Genomic DNA, 27,511 nt, shown 5'->3' with positions numbered 1-27,511 from the left:
TGACCATCTGCAATGCTACAGCAAGGACCGCCTACGAATCCCGACCTAATGTTTACTCTCAAAGCCTCCTCTTCAGGGCCCTCTTCAACACGAACTGAACTCTTTGAGCTGGACTTGAGAAGGCAACTCTTTCCTCTATATTCGACCCGTGCTCCTTCGCTGTTGGCTTGAAGTTGTGACTGTCTCATAGTCTAGCGCGGCCAGAAAAACTTTAAAATTGAATATCTCTGGCTCTACTAATTTGATCTGTATCTTTATAGTATCATTTTATGTATTTAAAACAACTCTATATTTCTAAACTGGTTTGGGATTTTTCCTCTGTGGTGTTTTAGCTTTACTAGTGTTTGTGGGATGCATACATATTTTATACATTGCAGCTAAGTCAAGGCTGCTTTTGTGCCAAGCTGCCAGAAGGTTAAGCACAGGTTAATTTGTGACTTTTTGTGATTCACCCTGACAAAGATTGTGTTTGATACCTGAGTGCGGCTTCCACCCACTGAGCCAAGAACCCAATTTTTCACAGACCAGTTACCCAGAGAGGCATTTTTTGTGGAGCATGCATTAACCCTATTGATTTTCCGTCGCCTGAACCATTAACTCTCTCTGTGTCACTTTAAGACATAATGGGCATATGTATCAAATAAGAGTTTTGTGATTCTCAAATTGTGAATTTTAGCGAATCGCAATTAGAGAATCGCAAAAGGCAATGTATGTAGGATTTGCAAAAACTTTTCTTACATATTCCTTATTTGCGAATCGCAAATTGAGATTCGCAAATAAGGAATGCCCTCCCATTCATTCCTATGGCCTTAGGAGGCCCATAGGAATGAATGGGAAGGCATTATCAATTTGCGATTACCAATTAGAGAATCACAAATTGAGAATGCAATTTCAAGGTTGCAAGGATGCCAAAAGGACACTCTGTTGCACCCCTGAATATGCATGTGTGCACATTTTGTGTACATACATGCCCTAATGGCATGTATGTGTGACATGTGGCACTTTTAAAAAATCTAAAAAGTGCTTTTTTAAAGTGCAATTCCTTAAGGCCAAATAGCAAATTTCTGGTGCTTCCAGAATTGCATTTAAGGAATCACAACTTGCAATTCCTTAATTGCATTCGCAAAATAAGCGAATCGCAAATTTTGTGATTCCCTATTTTGCGATAGCCTTTTGGGAAGATACATCCCAAAAGGCTTTTTCCCAAATCCAAACGGGCAGATTCAGAGAATCTGCTGTTTGCAAATGGGAAAAAGGCTGGATACATATGGCCCAATTTAAAGACGGTTGATATTTCAGATTAAGTGAATATTTAAAACCTTGATTGATTCCTTGGCAAAGGTTGAATCAGTACAAGTGGTTTACTACATATGATTCATTCTAAATTTCGATAGACATATTTCAAATGTAAAGGATATTTGCTTTGCTTAAAACATAAACCGGAAATATTAAATAAATTCATTTGTATTTTGACATTTTGAATATACCGCGAAAAACCTGGTAAAAATATGTAGTGATATTTAAGAGGTATCAATAAACAATAAATATCATCATACCATTAGTAGAACACTTTGGAAATTGCATTTGTCATGCAGTAAAGACTGAACGGTGTCCGATTTTTTATTTAATATCAGCCATAAAGATACATGTTCATAGTGACTGTGGGAGGAACTCTGGAGATGGTGCTTGGTTTAAGGGGATTTTTTAACTGTACTTCTTGTTCATCTAATGATAAACGGTGCATGACCTTTCTTTCTACTAAAGTGATGCATTCTGCCAAAGTACGAAAATACATTATTTGTGGAGAGGCTATCAACTTACTTATATGGCTAAAAAGAACTATGACTAGCTTTATAATCCTGTCTGTAACTATGTGTGCAACAATTACCACATCTATCCCAAACACACGCTTTCCAGCTGCTGAACCTCTCCTGCTAGCACCTATGTGTTGGAACTATTAAGAGGGAGAATAGACGTTTCTCTGTTCAGTCAGCCATGTAGTGAATGCTGTTGACTTGAACTTGCTTCATTCGTTATTCTCCGGAACACAGTTTTGCTTAGATTTCAATTGGATTATTGGCTACTGTTTCCACCACACTGAGCTACTTGGATGCTACAGGTTATGATTTAGTTTATTGTTTGCAGAAAAAAGAATTGAACATAGCATAATCTAAACGAATTTACACAGGCCAACGAGTCTGGCCTTAGCAAGCTGGTGCAATGGTGAAGTTTTGCCTTTTCATTTTTATTGCAGATATATGCTGGACAAATAGAAAGGAAAACAATATGCCCACTTTATTAAGTGTCTCCATTCACTTTGACTGCACAAAACCTGTGCACATTTTTATATCTACCGAAAAGTAGTTCCTTTCTCTTCAGTGACAAACCTAGTTCGATGTGGACCACATTTAGGCGGCCGCTTATTTGTAAATTATTCTTGTGGCATATACGTGCAATAAAAAATAAAGAAAAATAACCATTGTACCAACCTACCAAGGCCACACCTATTGATGTTTTGAATTCTTGTTTTAATGCTGTCCCACTATTATTTTTTGCAGTCTCCTGCAGTCCCAGATGCTTGTAATCGCATCTTTCCTCCCCTCTTACTCGCTCGCTGTACATCTCTTCCAGGCTCTGTTTTCTCTGGATAGTCCCTCTTCTCCCTCAATTACCTTTCACTGAACTCTCCCTCCCCTTCATTCAACATGCAGCTCAGTTTTCAAGACCCTGCTTCTCTTGCCGGGTTCTTCCCACACCTCTGCCTGTTCATCCTACACCTCTGCCTGTTCATCCTTGGCCTGACATGCACCTGAAATGAATAGTATAAAGACTTCCTGTAGAAAGCGGTGCTCTCCCCTGCACAGTAGGAAGACATGTTTGCGCAGTATTTTTGACGTTGTTTTTTGACAATGGTTCCAAAGAAAATCCTCACAGCCAAAACCAAGTGAGGCATCGATTGCCAAATTTTGTACATTTTTTGCTGTTTTATTTTCTAATTGCTCTCTTGATTATTCAGCCTTTTTGGCAATTGGACATTTTGAAAATGAGCAAATTACTTCAACTCAAAACGACTCGGGCATTTTAGCCCAATATTTTTATTGATAATCACACAGATTTTACTGCTTTTAGTTGTGTTCGTATTTTACATGTAAAATTGCGAGCTGGAATTATAAAAAGCATACGTTTTGGCTATCAAAAGATCCAAAAACCTACTAAAATAGGAGCATTTTTGGCCCTTTAAAAATTTCACAACAGCTGGAAGGTAGTATTTCTCAAATGGACGTCTATTCCAGTAGTTTATCCCATAATATACATTCTCCTGTCCCTTTGCCTATTTGTACATCGATAAGCGAGCCATCGTCCTGGTTAGGTTACCGGCCTAGACATAAATTGAGATAATTTGGCTTGATCTATGCTTCCAAGTATGCTAGTCTCAAACCATGCAAACACTCGAAGGCCAAGCATAGAATCTTGTCGTCTATTTTCTAGTATCTGGGAGTAAATGCTAGAAGTTCTACATGCAGATTTATGCAATTTTTTCTTCCAAGTATCAAATGTTCTGCAACATTCTTCGTGTAGTACCATTACTGTGCCTGATAGAGTACATGCACTAATCAGTAATATCCTGTATGTGCATAGATCACTAGTTAACAAACAAAGCATTTCAAAACTTATTAGGCAAATAGTAAATTACTAAGTGGGGTGCTGACAAGATTTAGCAAGACAAATTATAATTTTGATGAGCTACTGGCACTCAAGTGTATGACTGCTGGTTTCTTTAGCTGAATTAGGGGTTTAAGGGTATTTATCATACAAGAAAGCAGGGATGCTGGCCCACTGGCCTTGTGACTAAAACAGGGGAATCACCCAGGGATTCACCTTTTACCTCAGACACTCTTAACTGCAAGAACACTTGAGGAGCACTTCTTGAGAAGTGCTGGCGAGATCAGTATGGACCACGTGATCACATAGCGAGAAGTCAAGTAGTAAAGAGGAACTCAGGGGGATTAAAATTAAAATTCCATCTTGCAGAAAGTGAGAAAAATAAACAATGGTTTTCAGCTTCATCTGGGCTCGGATGAAGGCTTCAGCATGGCCCAGGGAAAGATTGCACATATGAGACTTTTAAGCAAGATATCTACAGGTTAAATTGGAAGAAAGCATATTAACCAGCGCAGTGAAGATTTCCAGGGTTTAAGTATTTATCCAAATAGATGGTTTAACCAGTGTGATGCATGGTATAGGGTCACAGAGGGTAGCAATGAAAGTGTTACAGATAGTGTAATAATTTATTAGGCGGTAGATAGTAGATTCAGCAGCTTTTTTAAATTCTATTTTGAGAGATGGTCATTGCCTCATACTTAGTGGGATGTAATTCCAGAATTTTTGGTTGAATGGGTTTAAAAATATATGAGGCTTTAAGTGGCAATTTATTTTTCATTTTTGTAGGAAAGTGTACCTTTTCTTACATGGTCACCCCTACTTTTTGCTTGGCATCTCATGCACATTTGACAGAGGTGCACTGGGTTCCTGCTATCCAGGTCCCCAGTGCCAGATCCCTTTCCCTAAAACTGTACAATAGTTCCCCCATTTGGCAATCCCTTTAGCACCCACTGTACGTCCTTAGTGAGTGGTACCCAAAGTACCTAGGGCAAGGAGGCTAGATAGAGTCCCTAAGGCTGCAACATGTATTGTGCCACCCTAAGGGACTCCTCAGCACAATCATGCAAACTACTATCACAGGCTGCATGTCAAGGTGCAGAGAAAAGTGCAGACATGACATGGCACACCTCCAGTGTGCCATTTCTCCAGACACTCCATGCCGTATAGGTAAGACACCCCTACAGCAGGTCTTATAGCCCTAAGGCAGGGTGCAATATTCTACATGTGTGGACATTTCTGCATTAGTAGATATGCCCCTGTGATGTCTAAGTTCATTCTTAAATATTACAAGTGAACAGGGAAGCCATTTTAAGTACATGTGCTGGACACTGGTAATTACGAATTCCCCAGCTACATGAGGGCTTCACTGAAACTAGAGATGTTTGGTATCAAACATCTCATATTAATAAACCGACACTGATTCCAGTGATGGATTTATTAATACATGCAGCCAGAGGGCACTTTAGAGCTACCCCTGAAAACCTTCTGACTGCTAGTGGACTGTCTGACTGGTGTAGACCAGCTAGCTCCCACATACAGGTTTCTGTCTACCTGCAGGTGAGCGCCCATGCTCTCTGAGGGCAGAAACGATGCCTGCTCTTGGAGGAGGTGTAATCACCTCCTCCAAAGCAGGATGGTTAAGTAATCAGCATATCAAGGCAGGAGGCTTCAAAGGCCTCTGCTGCCTTTAATATGTGACCCAGGCTTCCCCAGACAGGAAACATTTCACCCCTTGCCCTGGCCCATTTGGCACCAAGAGAGGTGGAGCAATTAGCTAGTCTGGAGGTGTGTTCCCCCAAATTGCCAGCAATCTCCCTAGGAGTAGAGAAGCTACTCCCCTGCAGTCCTCAGGCACTGAAGAAGCAGAGTCCGGCTTACTGTGTAGCTGCTTCCCGTTCAGCCCAATGCAGCGCCCCCAGGAAGAGGTACTTGTGTTCCTGAAGATATGATCTGTCCCCCCACCGAGTGAGAGGACACCAGGACCAAACTGATCTGTACAGGACCAATACCCGGGGTACTGAACCCCCTTGCAGCATCCAAGGACTGTTTATGTCCAGTCAGGACTCTGATAGCACTGAGACTGAGCAGCTGTTGAGGGACATCAGCACCACAGAGACCCATTTCCAGAGTGTCCCAGCAGTTCTTATTTTTGCACCCTCAACCAGCAAGACTGACAACCGCAAGACCTTAGGATGCATAGAGCCCAGCCGGCCTTTCCACTCTAAACCCAAGGGCCCCAGCCTGGGTACCGACAAACCGGCTGTGCCCCCTTGTTCCCAGGACCCTTGTGACCCAAGCCCCCCATTGGGAGCTCTTAGACCTGTCCCCAAATCCCCCTCTGCAGCCTGTTTCTAGGTGGCCCCCTTCTTTCCACTGGCATAGCATGCAAAGCTACCACCCCAACCAGCACCTCTGTACCCGGAGCCCCAGGGCTTGTAACGAGTAACTGCAGGTGGTATTTTGGACCTTGGTCCCCTAAAACCCTAAGTCCTGAAGGAGCCCTCAGAAACCGACCGTAAATAACTATGCAACATATGCCTTTTCTACCATAGGGAAGCAAATAAACTGAGGTCCTCATCCTCGACCCCTGTACCTCCGTATGGGACAACACCTGGTGGCCCTCCACCCTCGGGAAGCCCCCCCCCCCAGACCACGCACAAAACCTCAGCATTACCCTCGACTCCTCCCTCTCCATGAACTGCCAAATCAACGCCATCGCTTCCACCAGTTTCAACTGCCTGCACATCCTCCGCAAGACCTTCAAATGGACCCCCCCCCCCGATTGCAGAAGGACTGTCACCCACGCTCATCACTAGCAAACTGGACTACGGCAACGCCCTATACGCCGTAATCAACAGAGCTCTTTTACACAAACTCCAACCCATCCAGAATGCTGCAGACAGACTCGTCCTTAGAACTCCACACCACAAGCACATGACCCAACACCTACGAGACCTCCACTGGCTCCCCGTCGAGAAGAGGGTCACTATCAAGCTCCTCACCCACACCTACAAATCCCTCAACAACATCGGATCCAAGTACTTCAATGAGAGAGTCTCCTTCCACGTACCCAAGCGGAATCTCCGTTCTGCTGACCTCACCCTGGCAGAGGTCCCTCGCATCCGCAGTCGCAGAACAGGTGGTAGAGCTTTCTCATACATCGCAGCCAAGACCTGGAATGAGCTCGCTGTGAACATCAGGCGCTCCCCGACCCTGTACACTTTCAGGGAGGACCTCAAGACCTGGCTCTTCTACTGATCTGGAGCTGCCCCCAACCCAGCTCCTTGAGGCCCTCACGGGTGAGTAGCATGCTTTATAAGCTCCCTGATTGATTGATTGATTGATTGATCGTTGCAACATTTTTAGGTCTGGTGTTAGCCAAGACATTTTGATTTTAATATAATTGTTTATTTTATGCTTAAAGGGACTTTCAGCAGTTCACATTTTTTTCAGTCAATTATGGCATACAGCATGGCTGATACCACACTGGCACCCCTTAGGTGCATCTTGCCTGCTGTAGCACGTCTCATCCAGGGGCTGAAGAAATATAATCACATCATCCCATCCTGATGGAAGTCCATTAGCTCCCCTTGTTGGTCCGGATCGTCTTTAAAACTACAACTACATCATTTACAAAGCTATCATGACCAGCACCCCCGCTTATCTTGCAGACAAGCTCACCATCTCTGGTGGATCTTAGCACACCCTCAGCTAGGTTACCATCAGGCTGCAGACTAGGAAACGTAATAATGAAAAAACAAGACCGCAGGCCTTTTCCATCTATGCACTCGGGATGTAGAATCTAGAACAACGTCTTCATATCCATTAGAACCGTCGTAGTGCTGCTCTGATTTAAGAAAGATTTGAAAACTCACCAGTTTAAAGAACACTATATCACTATGCATTAACCATCAGCAGCCCAGTTCCATCTCCTCTTACTCAACTTTATGCTTAGGTTTGACCCTGTACAGCACTACGCTGCCTTTTGGCTAGGTTTGCTTTATAGAAATGCCATGTAAATACATACACGGGGTAATGAATGAGTTCGCCTACTTCAGCCATTAGTGTATTTCACTGTGAGTGGTAGAAGAAGCATATCTCCCTAAATGACAGATACTACTATATCAATGTGTGCCTTTTGGGATCAAATAGTTTTGTCTTTAGCCAATATTTATTCTTCTTTTTTGGGGGGGGATTGATGAGAGACGGGCAGTTTCCCCAATAACAAAGTTTTGATAAACACATGAAAAACAAGCAATGACAAAGCCAAAAAGTAGGTAGTCAACACCGGGCTTATTGGCTTTGTTAGTTTGTTATTTGTTAGATCAAGTTATGCCTTGATGGAAAGAAGAGAAAAATAAGGATTCCTATCATGAATAACTTTCTTTTCAATCTTTAGACTATGGTTCTCCAAAGTTGATCCCGGAGGGCTGGATCCTTGCCAGATTTTTAAGATGACTACATGTATCTAAGTTGGGATAGGATAAACATCTGGAATGGATCAGGCCCTCCAGGACCGACTTTGGAGAACCCTGCTTTAGGCAATGTTTAATGGCAACCAAAATCTTGTAATATGTTTAATGTTAATCTGTTTTATCCCATAGTAAGAAATGTTCAAAGTGCATTATAAATAAACACTTCTTGGGCAATCTAGTCCAAAACAACGGCCTTTATAATAAAATGTCAAATCTGTTTAAAGTGCGCATATCCTGAGCCACCAAGAAATGACTGTGACCTAGCAATTCGTTAAAAACTTAAAATAAGGCTCCAGTTGTACTGGCACACCGCGGTAGGAAGGCATTTTGGGGCACTGCGATGAGATTGCCACAAGAAGGTGCCATATTTAAAGAAACCCCTTATTTGATTGAAGGTGAGTGCCCAAAAGGAAAATGTAATTTTCCTGGAGCACCGGGGCTAGTTATGTGTATTACATTACTTAATACTTATACCTGTGTAGCATTTTCTGCTAATAAGGGCTAATCCCCTGCTTCTCCTTTGATTCCCTGCTCAGGCAAATAAAACATGACCGTGCTTATTTAAACATCACTTACCTTCTTAAATTGACGTATTAAGAGAGTTCTTTAAAAAGCCTTCTTGTTCGAGACATCTATTTTGCTGGAAAAACTTCACACATGGGTGTAGGGACTGTACTACTTCATGGGGATGCGTTATTTGAAGTGTTATAATGCTGTCATTAATGACCGCTCAAAAAGGGTCTCGCACTTTGTGGGACACTTGCTATTTTCAGCTGATTTGTCCAATCCGGTTTAAGCAGAGAGGTGTATTCAGTGCTCCAGAATTTCAATCCGTGTTTCCCATGTGTATAAAGGCATCTTTTCGTAAAACACGTCTGCAATTAAGGAGTATTCAATTGTCTGTGAAGCATTTGAGATATGTCACTTAGAAACTTCGCTTTAAATTTAATGTTACTTAATTCACATAAATCATAATTTGACCTCAGCCTGTCAATGTTTAGCCTTGTCAATCAGCTGTACCTGTTCTTTACAGACGAGCTTTCGCTTGTTTAGTGTTTTCTTATATATTTTTTTAACGTTTTCTTTGTTGCAAGGTCACAGGCCGAGAGTCCCTGGGGAAAGATCGATATACGAAACCTCTTCGTGTTGCCGAAAGTGATGTTGACGTATGTATTTTCCAATGGCGAGTTGCTGTTCCTTTTCCATTATAAGTCTGGATATTAATGTTAACAAAATTGTAAAACAAGTGTGCCGTCCGTGTTTTACAGCATGTGAATGTCTTTCTGTATTTTAGGCCAAGCTTAGTGTCCTCTGTGAGCAGGATCGGATGTTGCAGGACTTGGAAGACAAAATGAGAATTCTGAAAGACAATAAAGTAAATATAGTTTTTTGTTGCCACGCTTTTTTTCTGTAAATGTCGGTAAAACATGGCAATTATATTATGCTGATGTCTTTTGCCCTTTTTTAGTATACAATTCTAGGTTCTTCAGCCTAGTGCTTAGCAGTGTATTTATTTAGAAACATGCATTGCTTGATGTACAAATTCAGCAAATATTGTTTTGCATATATTGAGTATTTATGATCACTTTGCTACTTCTAATACACAAAGCAGCCAGTACTCAAATAGACCGCTTTCTATATCCTTATGCTCAACTCTGATGAAGACTACTTGTAGGGAGGAGGAAGAGCTACTTTCACCCCAAGTCATTGACTGTGACAACTGTTGGTTAGGGAAGTACACAGCGGGGCCCAATCTACAATGTGCACCTAAAGGCCATTTGTAAGCAATGTGGTTAAAGTGAGACTGGTCAGCACACTTTTTAAGTCGAGCCTAGCAGCGGGCATGCGCTGCTCTGCAAGACTTCTTGTGTCTACTCCGTGTGGGTCTGACTCCTCCCACACATTCGATTGGCTTTTGCATGTGTCTTTCAATAATGAAAGCACACAAATGGCAATAGGCGGATGCATGTCCCACCTATTTAGCGCAGGGTGGCAGGTGCATTCCTCGTCCTCGTGGGTCAGGTTACTCTCTGTAATGTTCACTCCCACAGCGTTTTGCCTGCAGGAGCAAGGGGACGTGCTTTGGTGCCTTCTTCCCACCGCCCCCCCTCCTTCCCGTTGTCTGTGCCATCTAACCCTCGACCTCCCTCCCCGTTGTCCGTGCTTTCAATATTCCCCCTCACTCCCTCCCCATTGACCATGCCTTCAATATCCCCCCGCCGTCCTTGATTTCAATATGCCGCCCTCCCACCCCATTGCCCGTGCCTTCAAGATCCCCCCAACCCCCTCCCTCCCATTGTATATAATCATGGCGGCCGCACGCCTGTCTCCCGTCCATGATTTCACCCAAAGCAAAGTGTTGGTGGCATTGCTCCCAGCAACATCGTAAAATAACCATGTGATGTGTTTTTTTACGATGCTGCTGGGAGCGTTGGCGCCACTTTTCTTTGGGTGAAATCATGAAGGGCTGCAGAGGAGATTAGAAGCCAAAGAGCGGGCTGGAAGAACTAGCCGAGGCAGAGATGGCGCCCACGTGCAAAGGCAGAGTAGCGGCAGTAATGCCAGCTCCAGGGTTCCAGTGCTTCACCTGACTTTTGAACTCTGCCAAGCCACGCTCACTGTGCCTTGCAGCTGCTTCCTTCTTGCTGCCTCATTGATGATACTAGACAGCACCCCCAGCGGCTGCTGTAGCCCCCGGTAGCATGGCAGAATCTCTTGAGCTGATCAGAGCTTTAGAGTTTTTATAAGGTGAAGCGTTTTGTTGTTTGCATCTGTGAAAACTATATTTATTAAAATTGGTATCTGCTTTTCATCTGTACCTCTTCGCATGCATGCGGCGAGCGAGGGTCAGTGTGCCCCTAGACATGTCATGCTTGAAAGAAAACCTGAGAGTCCCTTGCTGCACTAAAATATTGTGATAATGCTCATTTCATACCTAGGCGGACAAAACAATCAAAGGCTGGTCGTGCAGTGTCCGTGTGCCTTTTGAAACAATCCCGCAGTGCATCGTTTTTGCCAAATTGCTGCGTGTTGTAGACGACAACCTTTAAAAGTCTCTGCCAACCTATAGTCTAATGATAGATTTTATTCAGGGCTTTACCCCAATGGAATATACATTTTTTCTGAGGGTGATTACCGAGCCCACTTCTGGTATTCCGAGAAGCGGTAATAGTTTTATTGAACCTCCATTAACTGGCAAGGAAAAAATCCTAAAACTCCCCCCAGGTGTCAGTTTCATTATTTTTTCAACAAGCACTTCTAATCCAAAGATGACGCCATAGCCGCTCTTCGGGCGGTTTCCCTGAACGACTCAGCCCCACAGAGGCAGTATCGGCTGCGACTTAGGTGGATGCAGTCTGCTATTCTCTAGTGAGTCCGCCGGGATACCTGAGATGCCTCCTGCCCTCCTGCTGATGCCCCAGTCGATGTGCTGACAGTACACCCGTGGGGACTACCGCCGCAGCGATAGATCCCGAAGCTGCCAGCAGGATCAGGAGGTGAGCAAGGCTCCTGAGTCCTTCTGTTCGTAGCAGTGGGGGCATTACTGGGAATCTCCCCTGACACAGCAATCTGGCCTGGGGACTTTGTTGAGGCCGAAATATTCATTGCGGAGCCTTCTCAGGGCCTGACCTCAAGATGGCGGCTGGGGCCAGTCTTGATTACTGCCACCGGGCACTCCCAAACTGAGCTATTGGGGCATTTCATCTGATCCCCCTTCTAAAGGCGCTCTATTCTGGGGGCATTTCGAGGCCGTGGTGTCCACTTTAAGGTCGTGCCAGGACAACACCTGACTTTAAGATGGTACCTGCCCCTTGACTTGGTTCTGCCCACAGTCTTCTCCGGTTCTCTGGTGGCTGCCTCTCCCGGACGTTGAGCTTCCTGCTGATTGCGACTTGCTAATCGCTGAAACAATAAACCCATTCACACCTGGGTTTTGATAGGACTGCATTTTCTCATCTCTCCTACTCCCTCGTTTGATGTCGACATTCTCAGATTAAACCTGATCATTATCCTGACAGTGGAGTCCAAGCATTATGGCCGATTCCTGGTGGAGCTGCCTAGACAGCTATAGAGGGGATCGGCCCTGGTTCACCCCCGCGGTCATCACCTACCCAGCCGGATATTAGGCACAGTTTCTCCCCTTCTCACTGATATGTCTCCTTCCTCCCCCTCCCCCTAACAAATTACTGTAATATTGCTTTTTTATACTATGTTTGACTATTCTCTTGTAACAGATTTAACTTGTAACTTGTTGATCCTCATGTAAAGCGCTGTGATACCTCCGGGTCTAGACAGCGCTATATAATACTTGTCAAATAAATAAAATCTAATCTCGCGTATTAGTCCGCATTTAAATCCATTTCTGAAGCTTTTCTTTCAATCAAAAGGGCCGCTCTTTGGTAATTGTAGGCTGCTTGGCCTCCTGGTGGGAAACTAGTAGAACCCTAACCCCCCCTAACGACTACTCCTGGCACCCGTCCCACTCTACGGAAAAACACTAAAGCTGAATTAACAGGATGAAGAAGGTAACTATTAGATTTGAGAAGACTTTCCCAGCAAAATCTGTTTTATTCTCCACCATGAAAAACTGTTTGTAGTTTCGGAAATACTCTTGTACAGTACTTTAAAGGATGCTGTTTATAAAAGTGCCCTTATTTTTTAATTCAACAGTTATAGCCTAACCAAACAGGTTCTTAAAACACATAAATGAAAGGCATTGTTATTTATAATGCAAAAAACTCAAAATCTCGCAAATGCGAGGCCTGTTGCATTGCAAACGCTTGTTATGTTTGGCAGTAGACAACGTTTCAAAATTCTTGATCTTTTAGAGGTAGCGGAAACATTTTATACATTTGTACATTTATCCTGAAGTTAATACTGTTCTTCTTTTAAAAACTGTGACAGAGGTTCTGTGATGTGATCAGCTAACACATTGACTAAATCCAGAAGTAACGGCCTGAAGGAAGTTCAAACGCCATAGTGCCCACACCATCAGTGCTTACTCCGCCCTGCGCACATACACTTACATACCAAGGAAACCATGAGACATATTTGTGGCAAAGCAGTGATGCAGGTTTATTACGTACAACACAGGTACTGGTAGGTGGGTCATCTTACAGGCGATCCAAAGCGGCAGCCTCTCGCTGACCCGCATGCCCAAGGAGCCATCTTGCACGGCGAGTCGATGCTCAGACGGTGCAGTACATTATCACTTTATTTTGTTAGACTCCCGCCCCCCCTGTCAGGGCGGGAGATGAGGCACACCCCGGTCGTTTCAGGCCCCCCGACCGCCCGAAGGACTAACGGGGCGCCGACGCTGTTTCCTGGAACCCCCTCGGCTCCAGGTTCTTGGCTCGGGCACCCTACTGTGCCAGGCAGAGGTATTTAGACTGTATCCTTCTGCCGCAGAGGTACCCCTACTGTCCATCTGCTTCCAGATCGCCCTGTGACTCCGCCTGCAACATAAGACATGATCATTAAGGCATTCAAAACTGTGCCAGCCGCTCTGCAGCTGGGTCAGGGTTCAGGGTGGGTTACAGCGCAGAGCAGCCACGGCGCGGGAAAGAAAGGCCGAGCCTAGCTGCTGGCCAGGTCATATACCTTTGGACGCGCCCTCCCCCGTCCCCAAAGAGCCCTCCCCATTGGCTGTTGGCCGGGGGGGGGCGGCACAGGGGGGCGCGCTGCAGGCTGCGCTCGCCAGATGTGTGGGACTAGGGCGCTGTCCCCCCATACTTCCCTTCATGTCGTGGTGCCAGCGGCATAGTGCCCACACCATCAGTGCTTACTCCGCCCTGCGCACATACACTTATATACCAAGGAAACCATGAGACATATTTGTGGCAAAGCAGTGATGCAGGTTTATTACGTACCACACAGGTACTGGTAGGTGGGTCATCTTACAGGCGATCCAAAGCGGCAGCCTCTCGCTGACCCGCATGCCCAAGGAGCCATCTTGCACGGTGAGTCGATGCTCAGACGGTGCAGTACATTATCACTTTATTTTGTTAGACTCCCGCCCCCCCCTGTCAGGGCGGGAGATGAGGCACACCCCCGGTCGGTTCAGGCCCCCCGACCGCCCGAAGGACTAACGGGGCGCCGACGCTGTTTCCTGGAACCCCCTCGGCTCCAGGTTCTTGGCTCGGGCACCCTACTGTGCCAGGCAGAGGTATTTAGACTGTATCCTTCTGCCGCAGAGGTACCCCTACTGTCCATCTGCTTCCAGATCGCCCTGTACTCCGCCACAGCTCTGGAGGAGGCCCCCGACGATGACAGAGCCCCCCCACCTACCCAGTTACCGGCACCCTGCCGCTGACAGGGCTTCATGTAAGTCTAAGAGAAAGATATCCATTCCCAGCCCAGACAAATGGACTCCGTCACTTTCATAATATCCTTCAGTCCTTTCCTGTATCAGCGCATGCCTAATGAACCCCAGGCCCCTCCTTTCCATGAATTTCTGCATGGACCTGTTGACCCTCTTCCGGCCTTGCTCTATTGCAACTACTGACCTTGCTCCCCTCCAGGCCTTGCGGGGCACAATCTTAGACCATATTACCTCCGTGGCTCCCAATTGGTTAGTTATAGCTGTCACATCCTTCTGTATGGCCTCCATTAAGGCTCTCCTCCCCACCTTGACCAGGTCATTCCCCCCTAGATGGATAATCAGGATGCTGGGAGAACCGCCCCGTTCTGCTAAACATTGCTGCAGTCTGCACTTTAGCTGACCCCATCTCATTCCCGGGAAACCCAGCCATAGAATTCGAGTCCTCGCTAAGGTAAAGTCCACATCTCAGATCCCATCTCTTGCGCCTCGCCCTCTGCTCCAACCTGGTAACGTAAGAATGGCCCATCACCCACACGCGACAATCAGCTGCAAGAAAAGACACCATTGGCATTACTGTTTTATTTATAGTTTGACACTGCACTCCAAACAAATTTATTTTACTTTTTTCTCACATCTACAAATTAATTGCTGCACTGCAAACAAAATCGTTATTGGAAATTACTGACGACACTCCAATTTCTGTACTTCCGACCGTTTTTTATGAAAACATGCCTGCTTCCCTAAAGCTCCTCTTCCCTACCCACGTGGAAAGGCACGGCCATCTGCGGCCACCGGACTCAGAGGCGGACATAGCGCTGATAGCAAGAGGATGACCACCTTCCCACCCTCTAGACACCTTCCTCACCCAGCCCAGCCCTGTAAGCAGCAGTGGCCGCCCCTATCCTAAAAGAATGGCTTGAAAATTTTTGCCCTGTGTTGGTGGCTGACAACCCTGCTCTGGCCATCACTGAGGCCATCACTCGCTCTAACTGGAATTTGGTCAATGGTGTGCCGTCTGCATGAATTAAAAAGGTGCCTGCTAACAGAGGCCTTACTTTCAGATATTCCCTAACCAAGGTGACCGGGCAATACCTGGGATCCTCAAATGCATGTAAGGTGATGGACACGCCCTTCCCCGCTTGATCCGTTTTGGATTTTCGTAGCCACAGTACCAATGGATCCCTGGCGCAGACGTCCATCATGGCTAAAGCCCTCCCTGATCTGTCAGATTTGGATTTGGCCACTAGTTCGCTGGCCCTAAAGGCCCCAAAGAATGCTAAGCAAAAGGCTGTCGAGAAGAGCTGAGCCTCGAATGCCGAATTCGTGACAGATGGTACTGTGTCCAACATGCGCTGGAGAGCTGGGAATTCGATTCCAGCCCTTTTGTCGGGAATCCTCACTTCGTCCCTGGCCCACCCTTTCAGTGCTGCCCTAATCTGGAATGAGCATGTTGGATCCTGTTCCCCATTTAATTGAGTCTCGTGTTTCAGTGCTGCCAAGTGGCCGCACACTCAGGAGTGTGACTTGCCAGCCTCCCTTGCCCATACTACAAAAGTCTCGACTTGTTCCGCTGTACTCAATGCTGATGCTCCCAGGGACCGGATCACATCGCTGAAAGTTGTCTGTTGGGCAGCATATCTTCTCCTGGTCGTAAGGGCCAGGGAACGTTGCCCCATCCTCCTCAACCGTTCCCCCACTGAAGGAGCCGCCAAAGGGTGGGCGGGAATGGTGTCATCTCCTCCCCCGCCTGCGGCCAGGCTTCCCGGAATCGTGACAGCTGAAAGCGAGAGAGAGCGTCAGCTGCCACGTTCTTGACACCTTCAACATGCCGAGCCCTGAACTCAATGTTACTTCCCAACCCTGCCCTCACTAACTCCCTCAGCAGACTTAAGACTAACGGGCAGTTGGCACTCAGGCCATTGATGGCTTGGACCACCGCTAAGTTATCAGACCAGAACACTACCTTTTTGTTGGCCAATTCACCTGGCCATAAATGCAGTGCCACCACAATGGGGAATAGTTCCAGGACCGTTATATTTGCAGTTACTCCCTTCTTGCGCCACGCATCAGGCCACTTCATGGCACACCATTTTTCTCCAAAAATCACCCCAAATCCTACTCGCCCGGATGCGTCTGAAAATAGACATAAGCCCTGGCTACTTTCCCAGGGGGCCCTCCATATCACTGTGCCATTGAAATTCTTCAGGAACTCGTCCCACATTCGTAGATCTGCTTGCAACCCCGGCCCCAGTCTTACAAAATGATGCCTCTTTCTCACGCTGGCCGTCGCCTTTGCCAACCTGCGGGAATATACCTTACCAGCCGGTATGACCCTCGCTGCGAAGTTCAATTTGCCCAACAGCCTTTGAACCTCCTTGAGCGTTGTCCTACCCTTGCCAATCATTGCACTAATGTCCTGCCTCAGGTCATCCACTTTCTCCGCTGGGAGTCTGGATTCTCCTTTCATTGTGTCAAGTTCTATGCCCAGGAATGTCAATATCTGAGCAGGCCCTTCAGTTTTTCCAGGTGGTAATTGAACACCTAAATGTTCCACCATGACTTCAAGGGCCTGTAGGGCCTCTGCGCATTCCTGGGAACCCTCCCTGCCAAAAAAGAGGAAGTCGTCTAGATAGTGGGTGACTTGGTGAATACCATGCCTGGCCGTGAGGGCCCATTGGAGAAAAGAACTGAATGCCTCAAAGTAGGCGCATGAGACCGCGCAACCCATGGGCATGCAACGATCGAAAAAGAATGCCCCCTCCCACTTGAAACCCAGCAAGTGTTGACTGTCTGGGTGAACTGGTAAGAGGCGGAACGCTGACTCGATGTCTGCCTAGGCTAACCACGCTCCCTTGCCTGTTCTTCTGATCAAATCAATGGCCATATCCAGCGAGCAATAGGAGACCGAACATGACCCTTCCTCCAACCAATGATTGACTGAATTGCCCTCCGGGTAAGATAGGTGGTGGATCAACCTGTATGCCCCTTGCTGCTTCTTTGGAACCAAACCTAGTGGTGAAACTAAGAAATTGTTTAATGGGGGTGAAGGAAATGGACCTGCCACCCTCCCCATGTCAACCTCCTTCCTGATCTTGTCACTGACCACCTGTGGTAAGTCCCTGGCCGATTTCAAATTCAAGGCGTCCCTGGGTCCCCGAGGGCCTTTATACGGAATTTTAAAGCCGTCAACGAACCCATCGACCAAAAGCATTCGCTCTTTCACTAGCGGATACACTCTTAGCAGTGGTAAGATGTTCTGCAACACAATGGGGGATGGACCTTTAGTATGCTCTGCCCCCCTCCCTGGCTTAGAAAATACGTCATTGCCAGACACCTTGCTGACTTCAGCTCGTCCTCTTTCTTGTAACTCTCTGAAAAGGGGGCCTTTAGCGGGAAAATTGGGGCCTATTTCGTTGGTATGATCAGTCTGTCCTGTGAAAAGTGGGCCTTTAACGTGATCTGACCGTTCTCTATGCTGTGAAGGGAAATTGAAGCCTATCTCGTTGTTATGCTCAGTCTGTCCTTTGTGCTGTTCGGGTAACCTATTGTCTCGCGCTGTCCGCTCCTTGGGACGTAGCGGGGGGGTGTTATGTCCGCTGGTGCAGGCAATTGCTGCATGTTGTGCACCGCATTTGCTGCATTCATGGGCAAACTTACAAGCCCTACCCCAGGTACATACTCCATTATTGAACATTCTGCAGGTCCCCGAGTTAAAACGTCTTGGTTCAGCTCCGTGTCCCCTCCCCCGCCCCCCCCGAAAGGGCTGCTGGAAGGACCTCCTTGGATACTGCTCCCACTTTTGCTCCTGCTCCCACCTTTTATTCTCGCCTTCGCTTTGCGCTTTATGCAATGTCTCCCTTTTGCTATTCCCAGTCCTGCACATATGCTTAAACCAGAGCTGGATATCAGTGTGGTCCCACCCTATATCCGGGCAACTTGCCATTGACTTCCTGAATTCCTGATCGTAAGAAAACCACCCCATCCCTCCGGACTCCCTTGCCCCTTGCTGAATGGAGTTTGCATATTCCATCAGGGCCTCGCTCTGAGCTGGGTCCTTCTGTACAATGATAGCTGCCAATATGTTGAACGCCTCGGTCCAATTTTCAATAGTTTTTTCCGGCCAGCGCTGAAATCTAACCTTATCCTCCTCTTTCTTACCCATCCTCCTGGTGTCTGCACCCGCATTGTCATGCATTAGCAAGGTCAATATGTCGATATATTCCCTCCTCCATATACCTTCTTTAGCAGCCTGTGGTACCTGTCTGGCCAGGGAACAACCGCCTTTTAACTTCGAGCCAGGTTTCCCCATGCCCGCAGGTGCAGCTGAGGATGCCCCTCCCGATGTTTGTTGAGCCGACCCCCCTGACCCCGCCCCCGTAACCTTCGTCGTGCTAGGTGCTGCCCCTTCTCTGGCCGGCACTTGACCCGCAGCCGGCGGCATGGCCGGGGTGGCACCCTCATTTATGGTGGGGGTAGCACTTTGAGGGACGATGCTGGAGACACTTAGGGGAACAATGGGAGTGGCAATCTGTTGGGATACTGCTGGCACACTCGACGTGTTAATAGGGGCGATACTTTGAGGAACAATGGTCGTTCCACTCTGTTGGGTGACGGGCAAGACACTCAGAGTGTTAAAGCTGCTGACGACCGGGTTTGTAGGCAGCAGCACTGGTGAACCGGCCAGCAATGGTGGCCCTGCTAGCAGCGGCAGCCCTGCTGGCAAAGTCTGAGCCCATACTTGACTCACTGGATCCGCCACTGTCAGTGCCGGAGGTGGGGCCAACCCTTGTGCTGCTGCCATGGCGTCTAGACGTCTTTGAAACATAGTCATTAAACCCAACATATCATCCACTGTCTTACCCATTTGGGCCAAGCTCGTAAATTCTGCCGCTGTCTCGTGTACCACGGTGGGTACCACGGGCATCTCCACTGGCAAAACCTCAGCGGGGGGTGGTGGTAAAGCCGTCCGACTGTTACGAGCTGCTACAGCAGCGGGGGGTGGTGGTAAAGCAGGCTGACTGTTCCGTGCCGGTACGGCCGGAAATTCCTTCTGGGTTCCCTTCCGCTTGCGATTGGACCGACGTGTTCCCTCTCCCGAGGTGCCCGGTGCCTCCTCGTGGGCCCCAGGTCGGCCAGCCTCCTCAATCCTACGCGCTTCAATGAAACCTTGTGCCCATGCTGGCCCTTTAGACTGCGCGACCGCTAGGAATTCAGCCCACAGCCCATCCTGTGGCAAAGCGGCGCCACGGGTGCTCATCGTGAAGGCTTCTACCCTTCCGGGTTCCTACGGATGAGAAAGTACAAGGGGTGAGGCACCTATTACAGCTTCCGCTATCCCCCCCACGGCCTCATGCCTTCGTAGCGTGGTCTGCTGGCCGCGACCGGCCGTCCCGCTGACAGCCACCTGTCCTTGTCTCCATGTTTCTTTTCGTGCATTACCTGTTCTACTTTCAATCCTAGCCGCTGCCAATCCTTGACGCCTTCCCGAGCACAATCTGTAAAACAACACAGCGCTACTCAACATCACGCCGTGTCACAAGCGAGCACACCTGTAAAGAAACCTGCGTACAATCCGTGAAACAATCCTGCATCACTCAACCTCTAGCCGTGTCACGAGCGAGCACACCTGTCAAGAACCTGCTCAATCGTGCCCTCCCTTACATAACACCGTGTGGGAGACCTGTGTTCCACGTACCACTGCCTTACATGCCACCGTGATTCATGGTGTGGCTCGTACTTCCGACCCTATTACCCCCGCCCAATGGGCTTGCCCAATGGACCTTGATCTCCGCAATTACCTGTAGATCTACGCCCTCCTCCTAGTTAGCTGCAATTCCTCGCAACGTGTTCGAATTTGTAATCTGGAAGAACAATAAACCATCAAACGTCCTGCACCCTGAACTTGTCATAATGTGGTCGCCGTTCACGACCCTGCCGCCCCTCGTCCCATGAGCTAGCCCCATGGACCTTGACCTCAGCAATTACCTGTCGATCTACGCCTTCCTCCTAGGTAGCTGCTATTCCTTACGACGTGTTCCAAGTGTAATCTGAAAGAACAACAAACCGTCAAATGTCCTGTACAATACCCTTGTCTCACCGTCTTTCACCGCTTAATTATCCGGCATACCATGTCCTTTTAAAGATGACATATAATTTGTACCATGTTACTGTAAATTGAACTAGTGTAGGACATTGCCTGGCTGGCACTTATACCCGCGTGACCGGAACTGCGGCGCATTAACTCATTAATAAACGCGTGAACGGCCAGCCCCCGGGGAACCACTAGCAGCACACAAGACACCCAGCCCATCGACATTAATCTCTTCCTACGCCGGTGCCTCGACTTGTGCTGCCCCACATATTACAAAAGGTGCCTCATGGGGGCTGTAAATTGTGCTGCAATTTGTGTTGGAATGGGCAGCACCTATTTTACTTTTATTTGTGCCCTTCGAACATCCGCAATGTTGCTTCCTTTCCACCTGCCGTGTACCTCAACGCGGCATTCATTATTAATATGCGCGTGGAGTCAGTGTGGCTGCAGGGGTCTGAATTAACCACACTCGGTATGGCTGTGGGTAAACACGTGGCCGCCCGTGTGGCGGCAGGGCATTGCCCATTAATAACGTGTGCCGGGAATGACTGAGGGAGACGCATACCATTCAGTATGCTCATTAAATACCTTCGCAAAATAACATGCTGCTTTCAATGCTGCTGAATTACATGTCAATCAGCATGCTCCGTAAATAACTCCTCGTATTAACAATGTGGTAGCCTACACGAGGGAATCTCTTAACTCACTGCCCTGCTGCATTACATGCCAACCAGCATGCTCCGTAAATAACTCCTCGTATTAACAATTAACTCGCTGCCCTGTGTAATTAATGAATTCGCCCAGTAGTGGGACCTCGCCCTGTTGCACAGGGGGGAGTGGGGCTCATCTGCACACTCTGCCTCTATCAGGTGGTACTGCGGCCCCCGCTCGCTGCTGCCTCCTGCGCGCCCTCGCGAGGGCGCCCGTTTTACCGTCCCTTAATCTGTAGTCGTCGAAACCCCAAAATAGCAGCGGCTATGAGACAGGAACGGGAGAGGGGGCGTTGAACGGGAGAGGGGGCGTTAAACGGGGAGCAGACCGAAAATGAGCCGCTCTCTGCCTCCAGAGGGAAACCCCTTGTCTGCATTCACACCCGCGACCAGCCTAGTAGAAGCCCCCAGCCCCACTCCCTTCCCGTGAGCGCAGCTCACCGGAACCCAAACACAATCGCCCCATGACGACTCAGAGAAGCACCGAGTCTAACTCCCTGCATCCTTTACCAGTTTACAGAAACCCAGAGCCCCAAATGAAGTGAGACCAGTTTATAGACACACCCCATTGGGTGGCTCGTGGCCGGCAATGGCGACGTAACGATCCGACTCAAAGTTTTTTTCCCCTGCTTCTTTGGCGCTGTTCTCGCGAGCACAGCGCTGACCCTCCAGTTTAATTCATTGTCTCGCATATAGCACACTAAACCAACACACCACTAATTTACTTAAATTTACTCTAGATCATTTAAACTAATTAATTGTTCCCTAATACAGGTTTAATACTTAGGGGCCTGTTTCGAACGCATATGTCCACAATCGCTCACAACATCATTTTCGCCTTACATTTGCTGTTAACCTACCGCGCCATGCCCTGAAAGCACAAGCAGGCAACAGGGCGGGGATAAATTCCCAATCGTAATTAACTCGCACTTCGTTTGTTGGTGGCAAGCGTGACCCTGGGCGGGAAGCGTGTCACCTAGTGCCTAAGGGGTCTATGTCGTATTTGCTGTTAACATACCGCGCCCTGCTCCTGAAGGCACAAGCAGCCAACCGCGCGGGGTTAAATTAAATAACAGCCATTTTGTGGCTACATAACCATACTGGCTTCAAAACCCGGCACTGACATTAAATAAATATGGCACGTCCAACTTTTTAGAAGCGAAGGTTACAGTCGGAAAGCAGGTCTTTAAAACGTAATAAAAACCTCTTCCTGTGCACATTGTGTGCTTCCTTGTACCGTTTTGCACCTGTGTCGATCAACGTTACGCAAGAATTCTGTGCAATATTAACCGTTGGGCTTGACTATACAATCAGAAACCCGCCGGTCTTTCAAGCCTATGTGTTAACTATTGTAAATTAATTGTCACATTCAACAGTGCGGCGAAAATGCACCTCACCGAGACTTCCACGTAGGACTTTGCCAGAACCCCATTAAATTTGAGGAGAAGTTCTCATGGCAGGCAATTGTGGCGCTCGAACCCGTGGCCGTCAATGGCGGCGGGTGACTCGTGGCCGTCAATGGCGGCGGGTGACTCGTGGCCGTCAATGGCGGCGGGTGACTCGTGGCCGGCAATGGCGGCGGGTGACTCGTGGCCGGCAATGGCGGCGTACAGATGCGAGCCCGGCCAAGGTGCCTTGTAAGCGCGCGGCCGACAGAGGCTAAAGGAATCTGTCGAAACGCGGGACCGAACCAGGGACCTTTCGATCTCCAGCCCACGTGGCCGGCAATGGCGGCGTACAGATGCGAGCCCGGCCAAGGTGCCTTGTAAGCGCGCGGCCGACAGAGGCTAAAGGAATCTGTCGAAACGCAGGACCGAACCAGGGACCTTTCGATCTCCAGCCCACGCTCTCCCAACTGAGCTATTTCAGCCGCGTCGTTCAGAGAGCTTGGAACCCCCGAATGACCCACTGGGCCGGCGACGTGCGGGTAAGGCTGCTGTGTTTGCTCCTTCTCTCACCGCAAACCTCAGGGGTCCGTACGCAGTTGCCAGGAAGCCCAAGTTGCAAGTTTCCTCCCAACTTTAGGCCCGAACACATCACCCCGGCATTGCAGTTCCCCCTTATAGCTACATACCCCGCTCTACCCTCGCCTAATTGTCACAACCCGCCGAGCCCATACCCGCGACCTGCAAACCCCAACCCCCCCGTGGTCGTCACCACAGGGCCCAATCAACCTGGGCATGTCCAGGGATCGGGCCGGGGGGAGACTAGGCGGATGCAACATACCTCAAATCCTACGACGATTACAGCGCAGAGCAGCCACGGCGCGGGAAAGAATGGCCGAGCCTAGCTGCTGGCCAGGTCATATACCTTTGGACGCGCCCTCCCCCGTCCCCAAAGAGCCCTCCCCATTGGCTGTTGGCCGGGGGGGGCGGCACAGGGGGGCGCGCTGCAGGCTGCGCTCGCCAGATGTGTGGGACTAGGGCGCTGTCCCCCCATACTCCCCTTCGTGTCGTGGTGCCAGCGGCAGAGTGTTCTTAGAGTTAAGCCATGTTGTACTGTGACGGCTGCCACTTACGGAGAATGGTGGGGCGGGCAAATGGGTGGGCGCATGAAGTGACGGTGCCCCTCAGCTACCAACATCTCTCCTCGGCTCGAACTGCCCTAATAAATACCGCACATGTGCAATATTTAGCGCTGTTCACTAACACATTATTTTTATTATTTACAAACGTTTACCTCTTGATGAAGACATTCACTACCTGGGGGAAATGGGCATTGCCCAGAATCGTGTATGCATTCCTGCAGGCCCATAATCTTGCTCTATGCTGATGATTCTGAAGTGCAGAGCACTACATGTTATACTCTGCAGGCACGTAGTAAAGTAACAACAATTTTACATCCGAGTATACAGCCACTTAACGTAAAAACAGTTGCTCGACAATGTGTGTCATATTCCTGTTACACGAGCCAAAACCATTCTTAACCTTGGCACTTCCGGCCCCACACTGAAATAAAACAGAGCAAAAATATAAAGAGACGTTAATTGCCCCACATAGTAATGTGGCGGACTTCGGTAAGTGTAACAATCCCCAAATGTAATGGCGCTTTAAGTGTCATAACAGACGTATATAATATTTCCTAATGTGTCAATTAAATAGGCCGTCTCTGCAATATTGGGAAGAGAAGTAGCCTTACCAAAGAAAACACCCATTGGCAAAAATCTGATACTCTCAGTCCCACATAGGTTGTCCGCTATGAGCCACCATCAGTGGGAAGCTCCCGCCTCAACAACGCCCCCACTCCCCTCTCCACATTGCAATTATTAAACTCGGGCCCATAGGGCGGTGATAGATTGTTTGGTGGCACTGCCGCAGGCACCTACTTCTTGCTTCGAATTGGCTGGCTCTACTGTTGTGACCAGCAAGACCAGATGTCCAGGGATCTTCGTGATATGATAATGTCCATCAAGGCTTGCTACAGTCTGGACAAATGTGACCCGACCGTGACCACAGCAACACAAGGACAGGTGTGGGTCTGTCTGTCTCCCTCAGGCTCTCCGAGACAGGGCCGGACTGGGAACCAAAACCGGCCCTGGCAAAGTGCTCGGCTGCCCCCCCATCCTCCACCCTCCACCGGGGGTTAGGGGTGCCGCCGAGCTCCTTGCCAGGGCCGGTTTTCAGCCGATTTTGCTGCAAAAAGGCCCTGTAACAAAATCGGCCCCCAGGGGCCCAAAACCGTCCCCCACCCGTGCGGCGCACCGGGGAATTGCCCGGTGCCCGCTACGGCCAGTCCGGCCCTGCTCCGAGAGGGGAGAGGGACAGACAGGCTGGCTAAACAACCCAGCAATGGCAGAAATGGCCAATCACTGCATGGCTTCACAAACGCCCTACAGTGATTGACCATACTCCTTTGCTAGATCCTCTCAGCCTCCCATCCTCGTGGTGCCTCTTATGTGCACAAAGCTGCACCAGGAAACAACGTCTTTCAGACAGTGCAGATGCTGCTCCCTTGCAGTGCCAGGATTGGCTTGAGCAGGGGAACGTGATGCTCATTAGGAGACCGGATCTGCGGCATGGATCACCCCCGATTCCCTTAATGTACAGCCAGAGCAAGCAGCTAGTGCGCATGTCGGGCTGGCCAGAGAAATTCTTAGCTCAGTCAAACCTGACGTGCACTTTTGCTGTGTGTTTGCTGCCACCTACCACCACCCCTATGATGTCACATGGCAGTCTATGACTGACTCCCCACACTCCTTCAGAGCCGCTGACTGCCTACGCATAAAATAAATACAATATATAGAGTAATCAAGAGTGTTTTATTATACATGTAATAGGGGGCAAGAGGCCAGATTATTACTGGGGCAACGCCCCAGCGCCCTAAGGCACAAACTGCCACTAAAATTGTAGCAAGCATTTTAAAGAGAACACAAAATGCGCAGCAACACATTTTATGTGCATTTTTTTCTTATTCTTTTAGGATAAGCTTGAGACTGTTTTGGAAGTTTTGCACAGACAAATGGAGCAGTACAGAGATCAGCCACTGCATGTAGAAAAGATTGCATGCCAGCAGAGGCTACTGCAAGAGGATCTGGTTCAAATCCGTGCTGAGATCTCTAAAGTGTCAACTGTAAGTGTTTTTTTCTCATTATTAGCTAAAAATATTTTAGGGTTAATTCGAAAAATCATAAAACAGATTGCATTCTCTGGGACATATCTGGGGAGTACTTGTTGTGCTAGTGTAATGGTATTGAGACTTCTAAGTAGCTGCAGCAGTGATTGCCCATTTCCTGAATAAATGAACTGCTCTCTCGTTCATTACTTGATAGTGGAATGGGCACCCTCAGAAGGGCACCATTAAGTTGAAATCTTTTCACTGGTGTCAGACAGGACCCCTCTGTTAAGATTTCATGTGAGAGTGGATATTGTGGTTTTGGATAGACAAGGGGAGGGAATGGGCAGATTGGCTGGAGGTCAGTTATATTTATTTTTATATTTGGGTGGGAAGGGGAGGGTAAATGTAGAGTGTAGTGGCGTGAGTTGAGGGTTAATAATAGAGGATGCTCCTGCCTACCTTATGACCCCTCAATTGCTGTAAGCTCTTCGATGTACAGGTCCTATGATATACTACGCTCTAACTACCGTTGACTATGTAAAGTGCTCTGATACCCTCACGGGTCAAATTCGCGCTCTATAAAACCTTAAAAATAAAAAAATAAAAAAAATAAAAATAGGGCAATAGGGTGGTTGGCAGGAGGCCAGGTGTATATTTTTTTCCATTTGGGTAAGAGGTCGGTAAATCTAGAGGGTGGTTGAATGAGTGGCAGGAGGCTAGGTATTTTTGTTTTCAATTTGGGTGGGAAGAAGAGTAAATGTTGAGGGCATTGGTGGCAGGAAGGCAGGTATTTTATATTTTTGTCTATGGAAGGGGTGGGGAGGCTGTGTAATGTAGTTCTTCCCCATTACTCTTCAACTCTTGGGTAGATGTTGGAAGCATGAGCAGATTATCTGGGGGGCCAAACAAAACAAAATCAAAGATGTGTAAGAAATTAATAATGTGGGTCGTTTTCGCCTCAGTGTTCTCACTGACAACTCCAGCTTCGCTCTTGTTTTCTATTTGATGTCACTTTGAACCGCTCGGTGAAAAACATCCCCGCTATTTACTTTTACATATCTGTAATTCGATATGTTATGCTTGGCTTCTCTGGAAAGACTGTCGGTTGCACGAGATTGTAAACCTGGTAATTCATAGCTATGATTTAGCAATAATTGGTGGTGATACTCATTACCAACTGTTTTTACATTGCAATGTTGTTCCAGGCCATGTCTCATTTGGGATAGGGAGGGGAGGCCATACAATGTATGTCTTCTCCATTACTCGTTTGTCTCTGGATTAAATCAGGACCATAGTGGTAAAATTGAGACTATGCAAAATTACATTCAGTAGCTTTTATTAGAAAGTAAATGTACAGGACAGTCTAATAATGTGATAAATATCTTGTAAATGCCATCTTTTAAAGTTCACAGTTCAAGTAACGTAACCATGAACAACATATAATGCAGTTGAAATAAGAGGCAAAACGTTTGTTTGGGATATTCCTGATATAGATTTAGAACAAATGTGTGTCAGCAAGTGACTGAGACGCATTGAAGATGAGAAGGACTAGGTGGAGCAAAGGCTGGTAGTGCCAGTCGGAAGAGAGACCCTTCTTTTTTGTTCTGTCTGTATTAATCAGTGTGGACACACAGTTCCTAAGGGGTTGTAACACTGGATCTGAAACCTATTCAGTCCAGGCACACTTCAGATGGTT

At 47.8% G+C, this 27,511-nt stretch overlaps 1 protein-coding gene across 7 annotated transcripts in view; it reads left to right on the top strand.

Annotated features, from left to right (window-relative positions):
• The window catches only part of PLEKHA7 (pleckstrin homology domain containing A7), a 988,577-nt gene that overhangs the window by 869,992 nt on the left and 91,074 nt on the right, over positions 1 to 27,511 (top strand). For all 7 annotated transcript variants that reach the window (XM_078681034.1, XM_078681032.1, XM_078681039.1 and 4 more), the window contains 3 exons: positions 9,233 to 9,304; positions 9,433 to 9,513; positions 25,681 to 25,830. In XM_078681034.1, coding sequence (XP_078537160.1) covers positions 9,233 to 9,304; positions 9,433 to 9,513; positions 25,681 to 25,830 — 303 coding nt within the window. The remainder of the gene's footprint in view (positions 1 to 9,232; positions 9,305 to 9,432; positions 9,514 to 25,680; positions 25,831 to 27,511) is intronic.

The sequence above is a fragment of the Lissotriton helveticus genome, chromosome 3_1, assembly GCF_964261635.1.
Source record: "Lissotriton helveticus chromosome 3_1, aLisHel1.1, whole genome shotgun sequence".
In the NCBI taxonomy this organism is placed as follows: Eukaryota; Metazoa; Chordata; class Amphibia; order Caudata; family Salamandridae; genus Lissotriton; species Lissotriton helveticus.
This window is presented reverse-complemented; position numbering and strand designations above follow the sequence as displayed.